Source organism: Acanthochromis polyacanthus, chromosome 16 (genome assembly GCF_021347895.1).
Source record: "Acanthochromis polyacanthus isolate Apoly-LR-REF ecotype Palm Island chromosome 16, KAUST_Apoly_ChrSc, whole genome shotgun sequence".
In the NCBI taxonomy this organism is placed as follows: Eukaryota; Metazoa; Chordata; class Actinopteri; family Pomacentridae; genus Acanthochromis; species Acanthochromis polyacanthus.
In genome coordinates this window covers 595,630-612,750 of record NC_067128.1, presented here as the reverse complement: position 1 = coordinate 612,750, position 17,121 = coordinate 595,630, and the positions used below count along the sequence as shown (strand labels likewise).

Genomic DNA, 17,121 nt, shown 5'->3' with positions numbered 1-17,121 from the left:
GCTGTGGTAGAGTCACAGGAAGACTTTAAAATCATGTGCATATGGTGCTTTTTGTTTGATAGAAGTTATTTCATGAGTTAAATTGAGGATTTCTACCCTGAAACTACAGTGATGAAAGTCTCAAAGATTCAGACTTCCAGGTGTCTTTCTGGACAAATCTAAACAACCTCCTCTGTCTTCTGGAGGATTGGAGCTTGTTGCATCTCAGTTTTCTTCACAGTCGGTTTCCAGTTCTAACTTCCTCTGAATGACTGACTTAGAGTAGTTTTACGATGTTTGAGCTGTACGTGAGCTGGTGTGCTGAGCTGCAGGGATTTTATAAATCTGCTAATTCTCCATCGTGAAGTCGTGTAGTTACATCTAGACCGCTTTAAAGCATGAAGGTATTACTTTACTGGAACAAAACCTGTGAAATATAAGATGTTCTGGGTTTAATTCATGACTGTAGCTGGGATTCATTTAAATACCAAATATTAACTGTGATTTTGTCTTTTCTCTTTTTCCTCCAGGACCCAGCCAAAGGTGAGATTTAAGTTAAACTTCCACTGTTTGGTCAGTTTACAGCTCATTCTGGTGCTATTTGTGGATATATGTGTGTTTATCTTGTGTGTTTCCCTCAGGTCTTTGCCTATGACTACTGTTTCTGGTCTATGGATGAATCCCATAAAGATAAGTTTGCAGGTTTGTACTTTCCCTCCGTCAGTCGTTCTGCTTTTAGCTTGGCCGGCTGGTGAGTCATTGCTGAACTTATCTCCTGACAGAACGTTTCCTGATATTCTGAACTATTTGTGGAGTTGAAGAAGGGGTCTGGATGCTCAGTTACACTCTGTTTGCCTCTAGATGTGTTCTGTTATAGCAGATCAGAGCTGCACCCACAGATCTGCCATGGTGAGGGTTCAGTCAGAATATGAACGACTCCAGCTCTATTCTGGGCTGCCGGTCTGGTCTTGTAAGGAAACGGAACAGAAAGTCAGGAGCTTATCAGTGAAAACACCACAGAGAAGGGTTTTGTCTTTCTCTTTCCTGCCTTGCATCTCCTCCCTGCAGCTTTGTTACTGAAGTTATTTTGGAATACAGAGGTCCGTCTCCATGTCACGGTTCACTTTGTGGTCTCACTGTATGGCTGGATTTTTTGGTATATGGGTGTTTTTATGCAGTTATTATTGTGGTGAGCTGCATTGATGAACAACTGGAGAAAGGATATCTCACTTTTATGCACTCTGCAGCTGGCAGATGCTTTTACTTTGACATTCAGAGGGCAGGAAGTGATCAAACACACTTCACACTAAGAGTCCTGACAACATAACACTGAACCAAACTAACCAGGCTGAATAAACCACAAAACACAAACATTACTAACACTGGAGCACCAACATAAACCACAATAATGACATTTAAACTCCCATGATGCATTGCAGCACAACAGTTCAGTCACAGACCGGCTCTGCCATCGCTGCATTATTTTCATTATTTTAGTGGTCAAATAAGCATTTTCTAGCCTAGAAATTCAAAACCATTTTACAAATATATAAACAATAATAATTAAAACATGGTAAAAACTTTCAGCATCTGGCCTCCACTTTAGACGTCTGATGGCTGCATCGTGCTGCTGTGTGGTGTGAGGAGGTTTATAAAGCCTTAAAATACACAGAAATAATAAAATAGAGATGGTCACTGCTTTACTGATCCTCGTCTGGATCGTACCCTCCATAGACCAGGCATCGCTGTACTGGTTCCTGATTCCAGCTGGTTTCTGGGTGTTTGCAGGTCAGGAGGTTTTGTTCCAGTGCCTTGGAGAGAGTCTGCTGGACAACGCCTTCATGGGATACAACGCCTGCATCTTCGCTTACGGACAGACAGGTGACTTTTAAACCTCTGAAGGTAGAATTATGGGACACGGTGCTTTTATTAACGATTCAGAGCACTAATAAGCAAACACAGCAATCATAAAGCAACCAAACCCACCTGTAAACACGAGAACAAACAGAAGGACGACAGATGAACCCTCCTGTTGTCTTAATGTCCTGAAAAATGACCCACCTCCACTGAGCCTCTAAAATAAAGCAGCTTCATTGAATTTTCAACCAAAATCTATTTTACACGAAGAACCAACCTGTCCTGCATCACACACTGAATAAATATGTGGTTTTTGTTCTTCAGAGGACAGAAAGTCTGCATTTAATCAGTGGACACCACTTGTTTATATCACATCTTACATGTTATTCTTTACTAAAGTAGAGGTTTATTATCACTATTATTGCTGCTAAAGGGGCTTCAGAGGTGTAAACGTTATTTGTTTACTTCCAAGTACCAGAAATGTGCAGAAATTAGTTTTAAATGCATTTTTGAAGGGAAAAACAGTGTGCTGTGTACTGTACAATGGAGTGGAAAACTACAAAACTCAACTACAGAATACTATCTAAAACCATCTGTCATCTTTTGGATCATTGCTCTCACCCACATGGAGCAGAACCTACAGCAATAATATGAGTTTCACTTTAGGAAAAGTCATTGAATTTCAAGTTAAAAAAGGTCATTTATGGGATTTATCTGCTGTTAAACATGGTGGCCCAAAGACAACACCAGGGTTCATTAACTAAGTAGTTTCCTTATTTAAAAAGTGCTTCCACTGATCCAAATCACAGAAACCTGTTGATTTTTAACATATTTATTTAACATTTGAGATTTTGCGGCTCTATTGAACACCAGCATCAGCAGCGTCTGAAGATTTTTTAATTTTTTTTATTGAACTTGACAAGTTTTCTAAAGGCACAAAGTAAGATTTTAACCCGTCATGCGTAACGTCACGTCAGGTTGTTCTTCCCCGTCCTGGAGTGTTCTCCTGTCTGATCAATGAAGGTTCAGGGAAGTCGTACACCATGATGTTCTCCTGTCTGATAAAAGACGTGTGTCTCCAGGTTCAGGGAAGTCGTACACCATGATGTTCTCCTGTCTGATAAAAGACGTGTGTCTCCAGGTTCAGGGAAGTCGTACACCATGATGGGCTCAGCGGAGCAGCCCGGTCTGATCCCTCGACTCAGCAGCTCCCTGTTCAGCCGGACGGTCCAGGAGGCCAGAGAAGGAGAGAGCTTCACCGTGGAGGTCTCCTACATGGAGATCTACAACGAGAAGGTTCGAGACCTGCTGGACCCCAAAGGGTGAGGAACTGTTCAGTCTGAGGCAGAGAAACAAACTGTGGTTCATCTCTTCAAGACTCTGTTCTGATTAAAGCAGGATGTCATTCATCATTCAGGCTTCATTCTTCTTCAGAATAAGTTCTCAGAAGGATGTTAGACTTCCATACCAGCATCTTCATCCATGGTTGGCTGTGCTCAGGTGGATAAAGTCTCAGACTTTGTGCACAGAACTCAGTTTACTCACTTCCTTTTGCTCAGTTCTTGGATCCTGGTTATACCATTTGGGCCCTTAAATACTGAACAACCGAGCCCAGAAAGCTAATATTACTATTACATTGAACTTGAAACCACAAAATACACATGAAAGGGTCTGTTCCAAAGCATTTCTTACCGTGGAGAAAGTTAAATTTCCCAGAACTGCTGTATCTATCTTATTACAGGAGGTCCTCGACGTACATCATAGATCTACGTAAGTCCATTTTCACCGTAAGTCAGAACTCCAGTGAAAATGTAAACAAAGCCGTCTGATAGTGCCGCGTTACGACGTATTCATCCGCTCTGCTCATCAGCTAGTTCATGTAACCAGTTCTGATGTAACGATGAAACGCTGTAAGTCGAGGACGCCGTAAACCGAGGACCTCCTGTATATGTGATCTCTTTTTGCCAACCAAATTAATGCTTTTGAACTTCCGCTCACTGAGCTGCCCCTGAGACTATTTAGACCACCTCCATCCATCTAATCACCACTGTCACAGATTTATGAAAAGTTTAGGTGTTAGGTTTGTGTTGTGTTTATTTCACTGAATAAAGCTGCAGAATGTAACGGTGTTCTTCTCTCTGTAGAAGTCGACAGGCTCTGAGAGTCAGAGAACATAAAGTTCTGGGTCCGTATGTTGACGGTTTGTCCCGCCTGGCCGTGGCCAGCTACAAGGTACCACGACCTCACATATATCAGCTGTTTTTATGTTTTTATTGCATGGTTTTACCAGGGGAGAAGAGCAATATATCAGCAGGATGGACACAGACTAGATGTTTGTTTTCAACAGGACATAGAGTCTCTGATGTCAGAGGGAAATAAATCTCGTACCGTGGCAGCGACCAACATGAACGAAGAGAGCAGCAGATCCCATGCTGTGTTCAACATCATCCTGACGCACACCCTCATGGACCTGCAGTCTGGAGTAAGACCTGGTTCTTTAGTAATAAACCCATCATCATCATAGACCTGGTGGTTCTTCATGAATTAACTGATCCGATTTATCAGCTTTATTGTCATCTGACTTTTTCTCTGCCCAGTTGGCAATGATTTAGTTTTAGGTTATTTTATGATGTTGATGTACTGTAGATATCTTGGCCTTATTTAATCAGTGGCTGTAAAAGACAGAGGGAGTTTAATGTCAGAAATGTGTTTTTTTGTTTTTGTCGTGTCCAGACGAGTGGAGAGAAGGTGAGCAAACTGAGTCTGGTGGATCTTGCCGGAAGCGAACGAGCAGCAAAGACCGGAGCAGCAGGAGAACGACTGAAAGAAGGAAGCAACATCAACAAGTGAGGAGACAGAAAGTTAGTCTAGATATCTCAGTAGTCCAGTTTATATCCTACATGCTCTGAAACATGTGACCCAGCAGGATTACTGGATCTGTTTGTCCTCTTTCAAACATCTTTCTGTATTCAAAACATCCAATATCCATCCGTCCGTCCATCCATCCATCCATCCATCTTCTTCCTCTTATCCTGGGTCGGGTCGTGGAGGCAGCAGATGAAGCAGGTCATTCCAGATGTTCCTCCTCGAAGCAACACTTACCAGCTCTTCCTGGAGGATCATGTGGTGTTCCCAGGCCAGATGAGATATATAATCTCTCCATGTTCTGGTTCTACCCCGGGGTCTCCTCCCAGGAGGATGTGTTCAGAAAACCTCCAAAGAATCTCTCTCTGGAGGATCTGGATCAGATGTCCAAACCACCTCCACTGGTTCCTTCAGAGGTGAAGGATCAGCAGCTCTACTCTGAGCTCCCTCCACATGTCTGATCTTCTCCTCCTATCTCTAAGGCTGAGCCCAGACACCCTACAGAGGAAGCTCATTTCAGATGCTTGTATCCATGATCTCATTCTTTGGGTCTCTACCCAGAGCTCATGACCATAGGTGAGGGTTGGAACGTAGATGGATGGTAAACTGAGATCTTCTCCTTGAGGTTCAGCTCCCTCTTCACCATGACGGTTCGGTACAATGCCTCCATTACTGATGCTGCACCAATCCTCCTGTCCATCTCATTTTCCATTTTCTCATCACTGATGAACACAATCCTGAGATACTTGACCTCCTTCACGTGGAGAAGAGCCTCCCCTCCAACCCAGACGGAACAATCCACCGGTTTCTATCAGAGAACCATGACCTCAAAACAGCTTAGAGTAAATATTTTCCCGCAGACGTCACATCCGGACGGTTTCTCTTCAGACTTTACTATCATGGGTTTTTAAGGCAACAATAATTTCTAGATATTTTCCCACACAAACTGCACCCTAATGGTTTCTCTCCTGTAAAACTCTCACCTGATGATCTACTTTTTTCTTGTTGAGAGATTATCAGAGTAGCTAAAGAGTTTTTTTTCTCAGCATTACGTCCCACATTACTGTTTATTTTGGTCTCCTTCCAGTCTTTATCTTCAGACTCCATCGAAGGTTCTTCCTCATATTCATCCTCAGGATCATTACAGTCATCGGTACTGACTCCTATCTAGTCTTTCCCTCAGTATTTCCTGGGTTCTTGGTTCTGATCCTCCAGTCGTCTCCATCAGGTTGAGCTGCTGCTTGGATGTTCTGCCTTTAATGACTGAAGATGATGGAAACTAAGGAGTTTGTATTTTCAGTCTCAATGATTTGCTAACTTTCATTTTTCTTCCTCTCTCTTTCCCCCGGTTCTCCTCCAGGTCTCTCAGCACTCTGGGTTTGGTTATCTCAGCGTTGGCCGACCAGGGAGCTGGAAAGAACAGGAGCAAGTTTGTTCCCTACAGGGACTCTGTTCTCACCTGGCTGCTCAAGGTAGGAATAACACACCTGGTTAATGCAGACTCCACAGCAGAAAGCAGGACTAGCTGCACAACATGCATTTATTGAGTCTATGGAAGCCTCTGATTATTTAATTTTCTGCTGTGCTTTTTGTTGTTTTGTTCATTTTCAAGGCTCTGCTGGTTATTTTCATTTGTTCTGCTTAGTTGGAGAATTCTCTTTTTGCCAGCTTTAAGTCTGCGATTTCTTAAACTTTTTTAATTAAATTTGGCTCCAGATAGAATTTTACCAGCAGTAAAGGAGCGAAACCATCGCTCCTAAATTCATAAATAATACTCCTTTCACATATTTATTCTAAAAACCTGTCAGTACATTTGCATTTTATTTCTTATTTTTATGTGCATTTTGTAAACATTCCATATAAATATCTATATATACATCAATGTTTTACTTGATGATTCAGTTTTTCAGTTTGTAATATGAATATTCAAATAAAATATAGTTTTCTTTAATGGTAGTCTAACTTTGTTATACAGATGACATTTCTGAGATCTCTACTTCTAGTCCTGGTTGTGCTCTAACACAGTCAGTAAAAATGGAAACTACCTGGAGTTCAGAGTTAAACAAAACAGATGGAGTTCTGTGTTTGTCTCTGAGGTAAAAGTTGTGTTTGTCTCTGAGGTAGAAGTTGTGTTTGTCTCTGAGGTAGAAGTTGTGTTTGTCTCTGAGGTAGAAGTTGTGTTTGTCTCTGAGGTAGAAGTTGTGTTTGTCTCTGAGGTAAAAGTTGTGTTTGTCTCTGAGGTAGAAGTTGTGTTTGTCTCTGAGGTAGAAGTTGTGTTTGTCTCTGAGGTAGAAGTTGTGTTTGTCTCTGAGGTAAAAGTTGTGTTTGTCTCTGAGGTAGAAGTTGTGTTTGTCTCTGTAGGACAGCCTGGGAGGAAACAGCCGCACCGCCATGGTCGCCACCATCAGCCCCGCCGCCGATAACTACGACGAGACGCTGTCCACGCTGCGCTACGCCGACAGAGCCAAGAGCATCGTGAACCACGCCGTGGTCAATGAAGACCCCAACGCCAGGATCATCCGAGAGCTCAGAGAGGAAGTGGAGAAGCTGAGGGAGCAGCTGACCGAGGCCGAGGTTCACGTCTTTACTGATTCCACCTGGAGAACACCGTGGTAACTCACTAACATCTGGAGTCTAATCAGCTGCTGTTCTTTCAGTCCATGAAGGCGCCGGAGCTGAAGGAGCGACTAGAAGAATCTGAAAAACTGATCCAGGAAATGACGGTGACCTGGGAGGACAAACTCAGGAAGACTGAGGCCATCGCACAGGTAACACAGAATAAGAACTTTATTGGATAAATAGAAATACAGCAGACAAACACATACATTCATTCACTTTATCTGTAGACTTTTTGCACAAATGCAGCACATATTAATTGATCTGAGCAGCTAAACGTGTTCATTCAGCTTTACCTTCATAGTGTGTCTTTCCTTCATCAAGCAGCTGAAGAATAAATAATCTACCAATGGGTTTATCCATTAAATGTGAACTCTGTTCTTCCTGTAGGAGCGTCAGAAGCAGCTGGAGAGTCTGGGCATCTCTCTGCAGTCTTCTGGCATCAGGGTGGTGGATGATAAGTGTTTCCTGGTCAACCTGAACGCTGATCCGGCCCTCAACGAGCTGCTGGTCTACTACCTGAAGGTACTGAGCCCTGATCAGCAGAAAGCACACATCCTGGTTTTATTTTTATTCCCGTCATGGTAAACTCTGGCCGTCCTCCAGGATCACACCCGTGTGGGCTCAGCCGACTCTCAGGACATCCAGCTGTGTGGGATGGCCATCCAGGCCGAGCACTGCGTCATCGACGTCCTGGAGAACAACGGCGTGATGCTCAGTCCTCACCGCAACGCTCGGTAAGAGCTGAGGTCCTGCTGCTTCAGAGAGCAGCTCAGAGCGACGCCGATTAAAAGTAGAGCAGAGAAATAGTTTTTCTTTCCACGCTGAACAAAAATGATTCAGTGTTTAGCAACAGCCCGGCCGGATAATCTGAAGAAACTAATGGAGTTCTCATTAAAAGTTTTCATCCTCAGAGCTCCGTTTCTCTTTCTGAATCACTCAACTTCCTCTGCAGTTTAAAGTCCTGAACCTTTATGGAAACAGAACTCACACCATAAGTTATTTTTGAAAAAGAAAAAAAAATGATTTGTTTAATTAATTACTTTGCAAAAATAGAGGAAACCTGAAGACAGTGTTTAGAATGTTTTTCAGTCCACACCCAGTCATCAATACTGGATAAATAAAGACTCTACATGCTTTTATTCACTCATTAGGTTTTAATTTGCTTCCATTCTGTCTCCGTAATGTAGAAATACAGCCTCTCAGTTTGGTTAAAAAGACACTGATGGAGCAAAACATTAATTTATTTGGCCTTTTATTATAGTGCACAGAGGAGAGACAGACAGGAGAAAGACCTGCAGTAAACGGGTCGGACTCTGTGTCCATCACCCTGTTTATGGGTCTCAGCCTGTGCAGTTACAGGACGCCCAAAAGTTGTTGATTCTGACAGAATCTGGTTACAGCAGACGGTTTGTTTTGTGGGAACACCGTGTCACAGAACACCAGGTCAGAGATGAGCAGTTCAAGGACCGTCCAGACGTTCAGATTTTCACTTTCTGTGATAATTTGTGTCTTAAGATAACGAGCCTTTCAAACCAGGTGGTGCATTTTGGGGTTAAGAAGCAACTAAAACGGCCTAAAAATAACGCTTTTCATATTTGACTGTTGCTGCTACAGTTCAGTCCAAAGCAGAAAACTGTAAATGAGAGCAGAGTTCAGCTTCAGTCTGCTGCAGTCGTACAGTTCTAACAGTAATACAGCAGGTCCTCGTCTTACAGCAGAGTTCTGGTCCTACGGTGTGACAGAAGGTGGAACCCCGGTGAAAATGTAAAGATAATAATAATACATTTTATTTGTTGTTTCAGAACACTCAGACACTTTACATATGAAACCAGCAAACATTAAAATAGAGGAACATCATAAAATAAGTGAGTAAAACGAACTAAAAGCAGTTCAAAGCCGTTCCTGCTTCATATCCATCAGTTTACATGTTAGTACAAATACAGCAACACAAACAGTCATCAGCTCACACTGAAACACAACTCTGTAGGAAAATACAGGCGAAATGGAAACAAAGCCGTCTGATAGCGCCGTGTGACGACGTATTCATCCGCTCATCAACTAGTTCCATGTAACCAGTTCTGATCAAACGCCGTAAGTCGAGGACGTCGTAAAGCGAGGACCTGCTGTCCATCCACCTGGCGTTGCTGTTCTCTGTAACATGTAAAGAAAACCCAGAGCATTTACACATTAGTCATGTTTGTGAGGAGATAACTGGACCTGTTTGAACTTATTTTCAGTTATTTTCCCGCCGTGCTGCCTTTATGCCGTCATTCTTTGGGTTTCACCGCTCTGCCTCTCTTGTCGTTTGAATCTTTTGTCAGAACTTGTGTGAACGGTTCTGCAGTGTCCAGTCCGGTGCAGCTTCATCATGGAGACCGGATCCTGTGGGGAAACAACCACTTCTTCAGGTCCGTTCCACCTCCATGAGTCTGTTTTATTCTCACACCAACACGCCTCCCTGCTGTTTGTTTACACCTCCTGGTTTCTCTTCCTGTTTTTCTCTCAACAACACTTCCTCTTTCTCTCACTCGCTCTCCCTCACCTCCACCCTCACACACCTGTCCGTCTCAGGATCAGCCTACCCAGACATATGGTCCACCCCGATGAGGAGGAGGAGGGTGGAGCCGTGATGAAGACGTGTCTGAGCTCCGACCGGCTGGAGGTGGACGTGGACGGAGCCAGCGACGTCTCCAGCGAGCTGAGCTTCGGCTACGAGTTCGCTCAGGCCGAGGTGATGATGAAAGGCATGGGCCACAACGGTGAGTCAGAGGAAACGGAGCTCTGCAGCAGGAAACCAGATGAAAGCGTCCGTATGTAGATGAGCTCATGATGTGGTGAGAGCAGGGATGGAGCATTATTCAGCGTTTTACAGTCGAGTCATGAAGACAGAAACTCAGGGTTAGACACATCCTAAAAACTACAAACACGGACACGCCCTTTGACTTTGGAAAAAGATTTTAATAACTTTGGATCATTAAGGCCTCCTGTATGTACTGGCCCAATTTGAGGTGAACTGGAGTTTCCCCCTAGGAGGAGTTCACTCTAGAAAAACATGAAAAATGGGCAAAATCTGACATTCAGCGCAGAATAGCTCACTTCCTGTTGGGTTTGGAATGTGGCTGTCACTGACTTTTTTGTTCAGCCTGATGTGCTGCATATGTGTACCAAACTTGGTAGATACCCCCCCTGTCAAAAGTTATAGGACAGGCTCTACTTTATTTGAATGAGAAAGTGTCCTAAAACTTTTGACGGGGGGGGTACGTGTTTGTTAATGTCCCTTTAAACGTACTTTCTAGTTCTGCTTCCCTGCATTTCAAAGGGAATTATTGGACTTTCTGATCCACCACATTTATCTGAGAGCTTTGGTTCTTTTTCAGATAAACATTTTACACTTTGGAGGATAGAGGAGGATTTTAACGCTCTGAAGTTTAAGCAGGAAACTCATTTTTGTTGCAGTTCAGAACAAAAGTCCCTGAATTTCTGCTCTGTGACGGCTGGTTGCAGCTGATTCATTCCTGCAGAACGTTTAGTTTTTCACAGAAAGCGGTTAATCTTTGGTGAATGTTTAAATGAGGCTTGTAAAGTGTTTTTATGAAATGCGGTGGTTTTAAGCTTGGATCTGGTTAATTTTCTAGATGAAAACCATCAAACACGGTAGAAAACTTAAAACAGTTTAAAATGCAGTAACTCGTCTAGCTGTGGCCACGGCTGTAATTCTGAGGATTTCTTTGAAGAAAAAACATCCATTAAAACACGTCTGTGGGTTTTAAGGTTTAGAGTTCTAGATTAAACCAGTGGTTCCAACTTTATTGGTTTCTTTTTGAACGCAGATTGTCGTCCGTTATCTGAACACCACACAGGACTTTATTTCAGTAAATGTCCAACATTTGGCTAAAAATCAGGAGTTAAGGAAAAACAGCTCATATTTTGGTATCACAACTTGTTTTTCCTGTTTCTGCAGATAAAGTATTTCTGAGCTGCAGCAGTAACAGACGCTTCACTACCAGTAATCTATGATGATGTGTATGATTATGATCCATATACAATCATATATATCTTTACTTGACTTTTTATGCAGGACTTTAACTTTTACGTTCTTTGGTTCTTTTTCCAAAATAAAAGCTCTGCGTTCTTCATCTATGCTGGATTTTAGTTTGCATGATCTAAAAATACTGGAGCAGAGAACATTAACTTTCTGTTTTCTGTCTTCCTCACCTCTCTAAATCAGAACAGCAAAAAATAAAAACCTCCTTTAGCTCTGCCAGCATTTTTATTTTAGTTTTTTAAAGCACTGCTGTCAGAAAGCTCTGAGCTCCAAACTAATTTGTTGTGAACTCACCCGGCTCTTCCCTCGGGCGTTATTAACTGCTAGAAGTCTTTCATTTGCTGGATTTGATCTTTAAAAGCACACATTAGACATCAGGGAGAACAGAGAACAGCTCTATCTGTTAATCAGGACAGAAGCTCAGGTTCTCCACCAGCTTCCTCCAAACAGCTTCTAGTCCAAATGTTTAGATCCAGAACGGTTCCAGTTTAGTATTTACAGCCTAAAGTCCTGTTTTCTCCTCTATGTTCTGCTTTCTGTCAGAAACAGCCCTTTGTTATCCTGCCAGAGTGGAGATAATGAGCTAAATACTGGACTGCAGCTCTTCAGCTTGTTTAGGACGAATAAATGATGAAGTTCTTCTACAGCTAACCAGCTCCTCTACACTCACTGTGTGGACACCAGAACCCACTTAGAGACAGTTTATTTTTAATAATTATCAGTCAGAAACTGTAAACACAGAATGTGTGCAGTTTTTAGAGAACTTCAAATCATGTTTTCTTCATCAAAATCAGTTTAATCTGCTTTTAAAAATAGAAAATAAATAGATTCTGTAAAACCAGCATATTCTCGGTTCAGCCACTGAAAGCTGAAGTTTCCTCACAGAGCTTTGGACTGAACTGCAGGCAGTGTTTACAGATTAGAAGATGTAGTAGTGAAGAATTATCACCAAATCATTTAAAAATTCACCAAAAATAAGGGATTTGTACAAACTAAATTCTTTAAAACCAGTAAGTGAAAGTCAAACCGTTTACGGGACAGAACTTCAGGGAGCTTTGGGCTGAACTGCTGCAGTGTTTCCACAGAAAAGTGTCTGAACAGATCACAGAGCAGCAATCTGTAGTTTTTCTAGTATCGGTAACACCTGGACTGTTAACCCGTTAATTACAGCTGTTTTCAGTTTTTGAACTTAAATGATTAAAAATAATGAAACTTTGTGGTATTTTATCTGTCAGACTGCACAGTTCTGTCTGCCTCTGATCTAGAATCCACAATCTTTGTTGTCTTTTGTGTTTCTGCACAGAAAAAGTTCTATTTGTGAATCCCAGCTGTAGATAAAAAAGCACACTGTAGACACATAAAATACAACGTATCAAAAGATAGAAATATGTAAACAGCTCACAGACTTTTATCATGTCTTCTTTCTAATGCAGGAGGTTTAAGTCCTTCTGTTCAGACATGAAGTCTGATATCTGAACTAAAGAAGTGAAAACTGGTGAATCAGTGAGCAGTAGGATGGGAGGTTATCACACAGTGTGTTTGTGTTTTTATGCTCCTGTACCGTCTACCAGAGGGAAGCGGAACAAACAGTCCGTTTCCTGGGTGGGTACGTCGGGTCTTCCTCTGCAGTTATTAAGTCCAGGTCTGGTAGAGGATTTCCCACAATGCCCTGGGCTATTTGCATCATGGTGTAGAACTTTATTTAGCAGTAAAATGAGCCCACAGTGAGTAGAAACGTGACAGGAACAGGGTTAATATGTTCTGTACGGCCCTGCTGGAATTAAACGCCTCTTTTCCTCTTCCTTCCTGTCCCTCCGTTCTCTCCTCCTCAGACCCCCTACAGTCGGTGTTGCAGACCCTGGAGAGGCAGCATGAGGAGGAGAAGCGCTGTGCTCTGGAGCGTCAGAGGCTGATGTATGAACAGGAGCTGCAGCAGCTCCGTCAGAGACTCAGTCCTGAGAAACCGTCCCACCTCCTGGAGGCTTCAGGCCTCCCGGTGGGAGCTGCTGCCGTACCGTCTCCCTCCTCCCAGAAACGTGTGCGGCGCTGGAGCGAGGACAGGTGATGCACGGCTGCACCATGTTTCCTGGTGGTCGGATCACATCAGAACTCTCTGTAGAACTGTGTTGTTTTGTTTTGCAGAGAAGCCATGATGACTCGCAGCCTTCGGCGTCTTCGGGAGCAGATACTTCGAGCCAAACTGTTGGCTCAGGAGGCAGGCTTCATCGCCGAGGAGCTCAACAAGAGGACGGAGTACCTGGTGACGCTGCAGATACCTGCTGCCAACCTGGACGCCAACAGGAAGGTAGGGAGTCTGTCTGAGGATAAACGGTGGGACCTATCAGCAGCAGGAGACGATAGAAGGCTGATTTTTATAGGAAATAACAAACCTCAGCAGCATCACAGACACTCACAGAAATATATAGTCACAGTAGAAAGGCTGAAGATTGGCAGATGTGATTTTTATTCTCTTAACCCTCCTGCTGTCTTCATTTAAAGGCACCAAAAATATTGTTTCCGTGTCTGAAAAAAATTCAGCCAAAAAATTCAACAAATTTCTGAAAATTTGCAAAACCTTCAGGAAGAAAATTCCAATAATTCCTTAAAAGTTTCCCTTAAAAATTGTATTTAAAAAAATTCCCCATATTTGGCAAAACAATTCTTGTAAATATTTTCAAAAAATGAGTAAAAATCTTCCAAAAAATGCTAAAAATATCTAAAGTGATTCCATATTCATCAGTAAAACTTCTGATACTTTCTTTAAGAACATTCACATAAAATAAACCAAAATCCAGAGAATTTCTCTGCATTTTGGTTGATTTTTATGTGAATGTCCTTAAACAGTTTTAACATTTCTTTTTTCCCCAAAAAATGTTCAAAAATTTCCCAAAAATGTTGAAAATGTGCACATCAGAAGTTTTACTGTGAAAATCTCTATTTTCTCCACATTTTCAAACTTTACACGGATCAGTTTGACCCTCAGGACGACACCAGGTTTAAATGAAAGCAAACAGATGCTGTCTGTCAGCAAAGTAAACCTTCTCTACTCTCGTTTTTGTTCAGGGCTCTGCAGTATATTTTGTATTAATCAGTAAATAAGCAGCAGCGGTGTGTTTGGGTGTTTCTGCAGCGTGATGTGGTGCTGAGCGAACCGGCCATCCAGGTGCGCCGTAAAGGTAAAGGGAAGCAGATCTGGGCTCTGGAGAAGATGGAGAACCGGCTGGTGGACATGAGGGAGCTCTACCAGGAGTGGAAGGACTTCGATGAAGACAATCCTGTGAGTGGACAGAAGACAGACCCCACATTCATCAAGAAAACAGACAAGATGTTTTTTCTCCATGGCGGGGATCAGAGTATTTAAACTGAAACTAACACGACCTTCCTGTACATCAGGGGTTAGTATCAGCCTGCAGTCATTCATGTCTCTCACGGCGTTTCTTTGTGTTGTTTGTGTTGTTTTCCAGATGATGAGGTCCTACTTCAAGCGTGCCGACCCGTTCTTCGATGAGCAGGAGAACCACAGTCTGATCGGCGTGGCCAACGTCTTCCTGGCCTGTTTGTTTTACGACGTCAAGCTGCAGTACGCAGTACCCATCATCAACCAGAAGGGGGAGGTAGGACGAGAGCAGCTTCTCTTTATTTACTAAATGCACTAAATCCATTCATCTGCACCGTTCTGGTTCTGTCAGTCTGCATGTCTGTAGATATAAACATGGATCAGAGAGCATGGATGACCTGCTGGGAGGTTCATCTTCTTCAGCTTCTGGCTCTTTGTAGTTATGGACAATCCCAGACATCGCTAAAGATGAATCCAGCTGTTTCCATTCTGTTTGACGTCCAGCATCTTCCAAAGCAGTGTTTAGTCGCCGTCATATTCCAGATGTTGGGGAGTTTAAGGCTTTTTCCTGCTAAACTCGTCCCATGTGATCCAAATGTTTTAACATCAAAAAATAAGGAAACTGGAAATAAGAGTTCTCCCATTAATGATGGATTAACCTTCAGATCCATCTGCAGTCCAAATATAAAGCAGGAATAATGCATGAAGGAGTAATAAACACTGCTTTCACTTTAACACACAGTCTGAGTTTTAATTCAGCAGAATGTTTTTAACTCCAATAACGGATCTAAATGCTTCAGATTTTTCTGAATACTCATCAGATTAACTCATGAGAGCAGAAAATTCATTCATAATAATAATAATGGATTAGATTCATATAGTGCTTTTTCTAGGCCCTCAAAGCGCTTCACAATGAATCCATTATTCATTCACTCACACATTCTCACTCTGGTGGTGGTAAACTACATTTGTAGCTGCAGCTGTCCTGGGGCAGACTGATGGAAGCGTGGCTGTTAATCTGCCCCTACGGCCCCTCTGACCACCTCCAACATTCACACATTCATACATCAGTGTGAGAGCAGCACTGGAGGGAAGGCGGGTAAAGTGCCCAAGGACACAACAGCACATGACTAGGACAGAGCGGGAATCAAACCACCGACCCTTCGACGACCGCTCTACCACCTGAGTCACAACCGCCCCGTCATGAAACTTCTTTGACCGAGAAACACTGAATTTGAGAAGTAAAATAAATTTGTTGTTGATAAAAGTGAACTAAATACGAAGAAAGACGAGCTGGTTTCCTGATAGAGGGACTGGTACCAGGAAGGGGTGTGTCTCTGTGTGTTACTGTGTTACTCTGTGTGTGTGAGATTGTGTGTCTCTCTTTCTCTGTGTGTGTGTGATTGTGTTTAATTGTGTGTGCGTTGTCAGGTTGCGGGTCGGCTGCATGTGGAGGTGTTTCGAGGCACTGAGAGCTCAGAGGAGGAACCTGCAGCTCAAAGCGACTCTCAGCTGACAGACGGAGATCCACAGGAGAGGAAGCTGGACTGTGTGGTGAGTCTGGTGTCCAACCAGGTTCAGAGGCTTGTAGTTCTGTTCAGTGGTGTCTGATCCGGAGTTAAAGTCTGCCGTGAAGTTTGCTTGTTCCTGCAGATTTAAAGTCTTTTCCTCCTCCTCTGTCCTCCAGGTGAAAGTCCTCCAGGCCACCGGTCTTCCTCGCCACCTGTCCAACTTCGTCTTCTGTCAGTATCACTTCTGGGGCCAGGAGGAGCCGGTGTTCACGGCTCCAGAGGTGGCGCCGTCGAGCTCTTTGTCGGCCTCCAGAGACCCTCAGTGCACGGTGGTGTTCGACAGCGCCAAGGTAAAGACTGAGTGAGGATAGAAGCACCAGTTAGAGACGGCTTCCACTCACAGATAAGGCGACTTTAAACCCTGTGTCCAGGAGCTGTCGGTGGCGGTATCTGAGGACTTTGTGGAGTTCCTGGCAGAGGGGGCGGTGGCCATCGAAGTGTACGGACACAAACAGGCCAACCATCGCAGGAACCTGGCTCTGTGGGACCTGGGAGTGATCCAAGCCAAGACCAGATCCCTCAGAGAGAGGTCCAGAGACACAAACACCTGAAAGCAGCACTCACACAGGGGCTGTATAGTAGGAACAGGAGATAGAGGACATCAGAGGCAGAGCAGATGGTGGATCTGTGTGATGTCGACTTTAACACAACATTAAACATGCAGTGTGCTCATATTCAGAAACCCTTAGTATGTTTGAAAACAGGAGTTATGAAACGATTGAGAAGTATTCTGCTGCATCCATACAGGAGAGAGTTAGCTTTATTCTGTGAGACTGTCTTTGAAGTGTTTACCTGTCTACAGTTCAGCCAGGCAGCCACATTTTGTTCATTTTGTTCTAACAGATGCT

The 17,121-nt window shown here is 43.2% G+C and overlaps 1 protein-coding gene across 16 annotated transcripts in view; it reads left to right on the top strand.

Annotated features, from left to right (window-relative positions):
* Positions 1–17,121, top strand: part of LOC110960597 (kinesin-like protein KIF13B) — a 60,110-nt gene that overhangs the window by 11,463 nt on the left and 31,526 nt on the right. For all 16 annotated transcript variants that reach the window (XR_007947454.1, XR_007947445.1, XR_007947444.1 and 13 more), the window contains exons 4-24: positions 510–522; positions 621–681; positions 1,768–1,860; positions 2,978–3,158; positions 3,981–4,068; positions 4,184–4,318; positions 4,570–4,682; positions 6,062–6,173; positions 7,063–7,275; positions 7,359–7,469; positions 7,708–7,842; positions 7,924–8,054; positions 9,642–9,728; positions 9,892–10,079; positions 13,198–13,426; positions 13,508–13,670; positions 14,496–14,642; positions 14,830–14,979; positions 16,134–16,256; positions 16,390–16,563; positions 16,645–16,802. Coding sequence is in view for 5 of the 16 variants with exons in the window: in XM_051960567.1 (XP_051816527.1) it covers positions 510–522; positions 621–681; positions 1,768–1,860; positions 2,978–3,158; positions 3,981–4,068; positions 4,184–4,318; positions 4,570–4,682; positions 6,062–6,173; positions 7,063–7,275; positions 7,359–7,469; positions 7,708–7,842; positions 7,924–8,054; positions 9,642–9,728; positions 9,892–10,079; positions 13,198–13,426; positions 13,508–13,670; positions 14,496–14,642; positions 14,830–14,979; positions 16,134–16,256; positions 16,390–16,563; positions 16,645–16,802 (2,805 nt within the window). In the remaining 11 variants the exon portion in view is untranslated. The remainder of the gene's footprint in view (positions 1–509; positions 523–620; positions 682–1,767; positions 1,861–2,977; positions 3,159–3,980; positions 4,069–4,183; positions 4,319–4,569; positions 4,683–6,061; positions 6,174–7,062; positions 7,276–7,358; positions 7,470–7,707; positions 7,843–7,923; positions 8,055–9,641; positions 9,729–9,891; positions 10,080–13,197; positions 13,427–13,507; positions 13,671–14,495; positions 14,643–14,829; positions 14,980–16,133; positions 16,257–16,389; positions 16,564–16,644; positions 16,803–17,121) is intronic.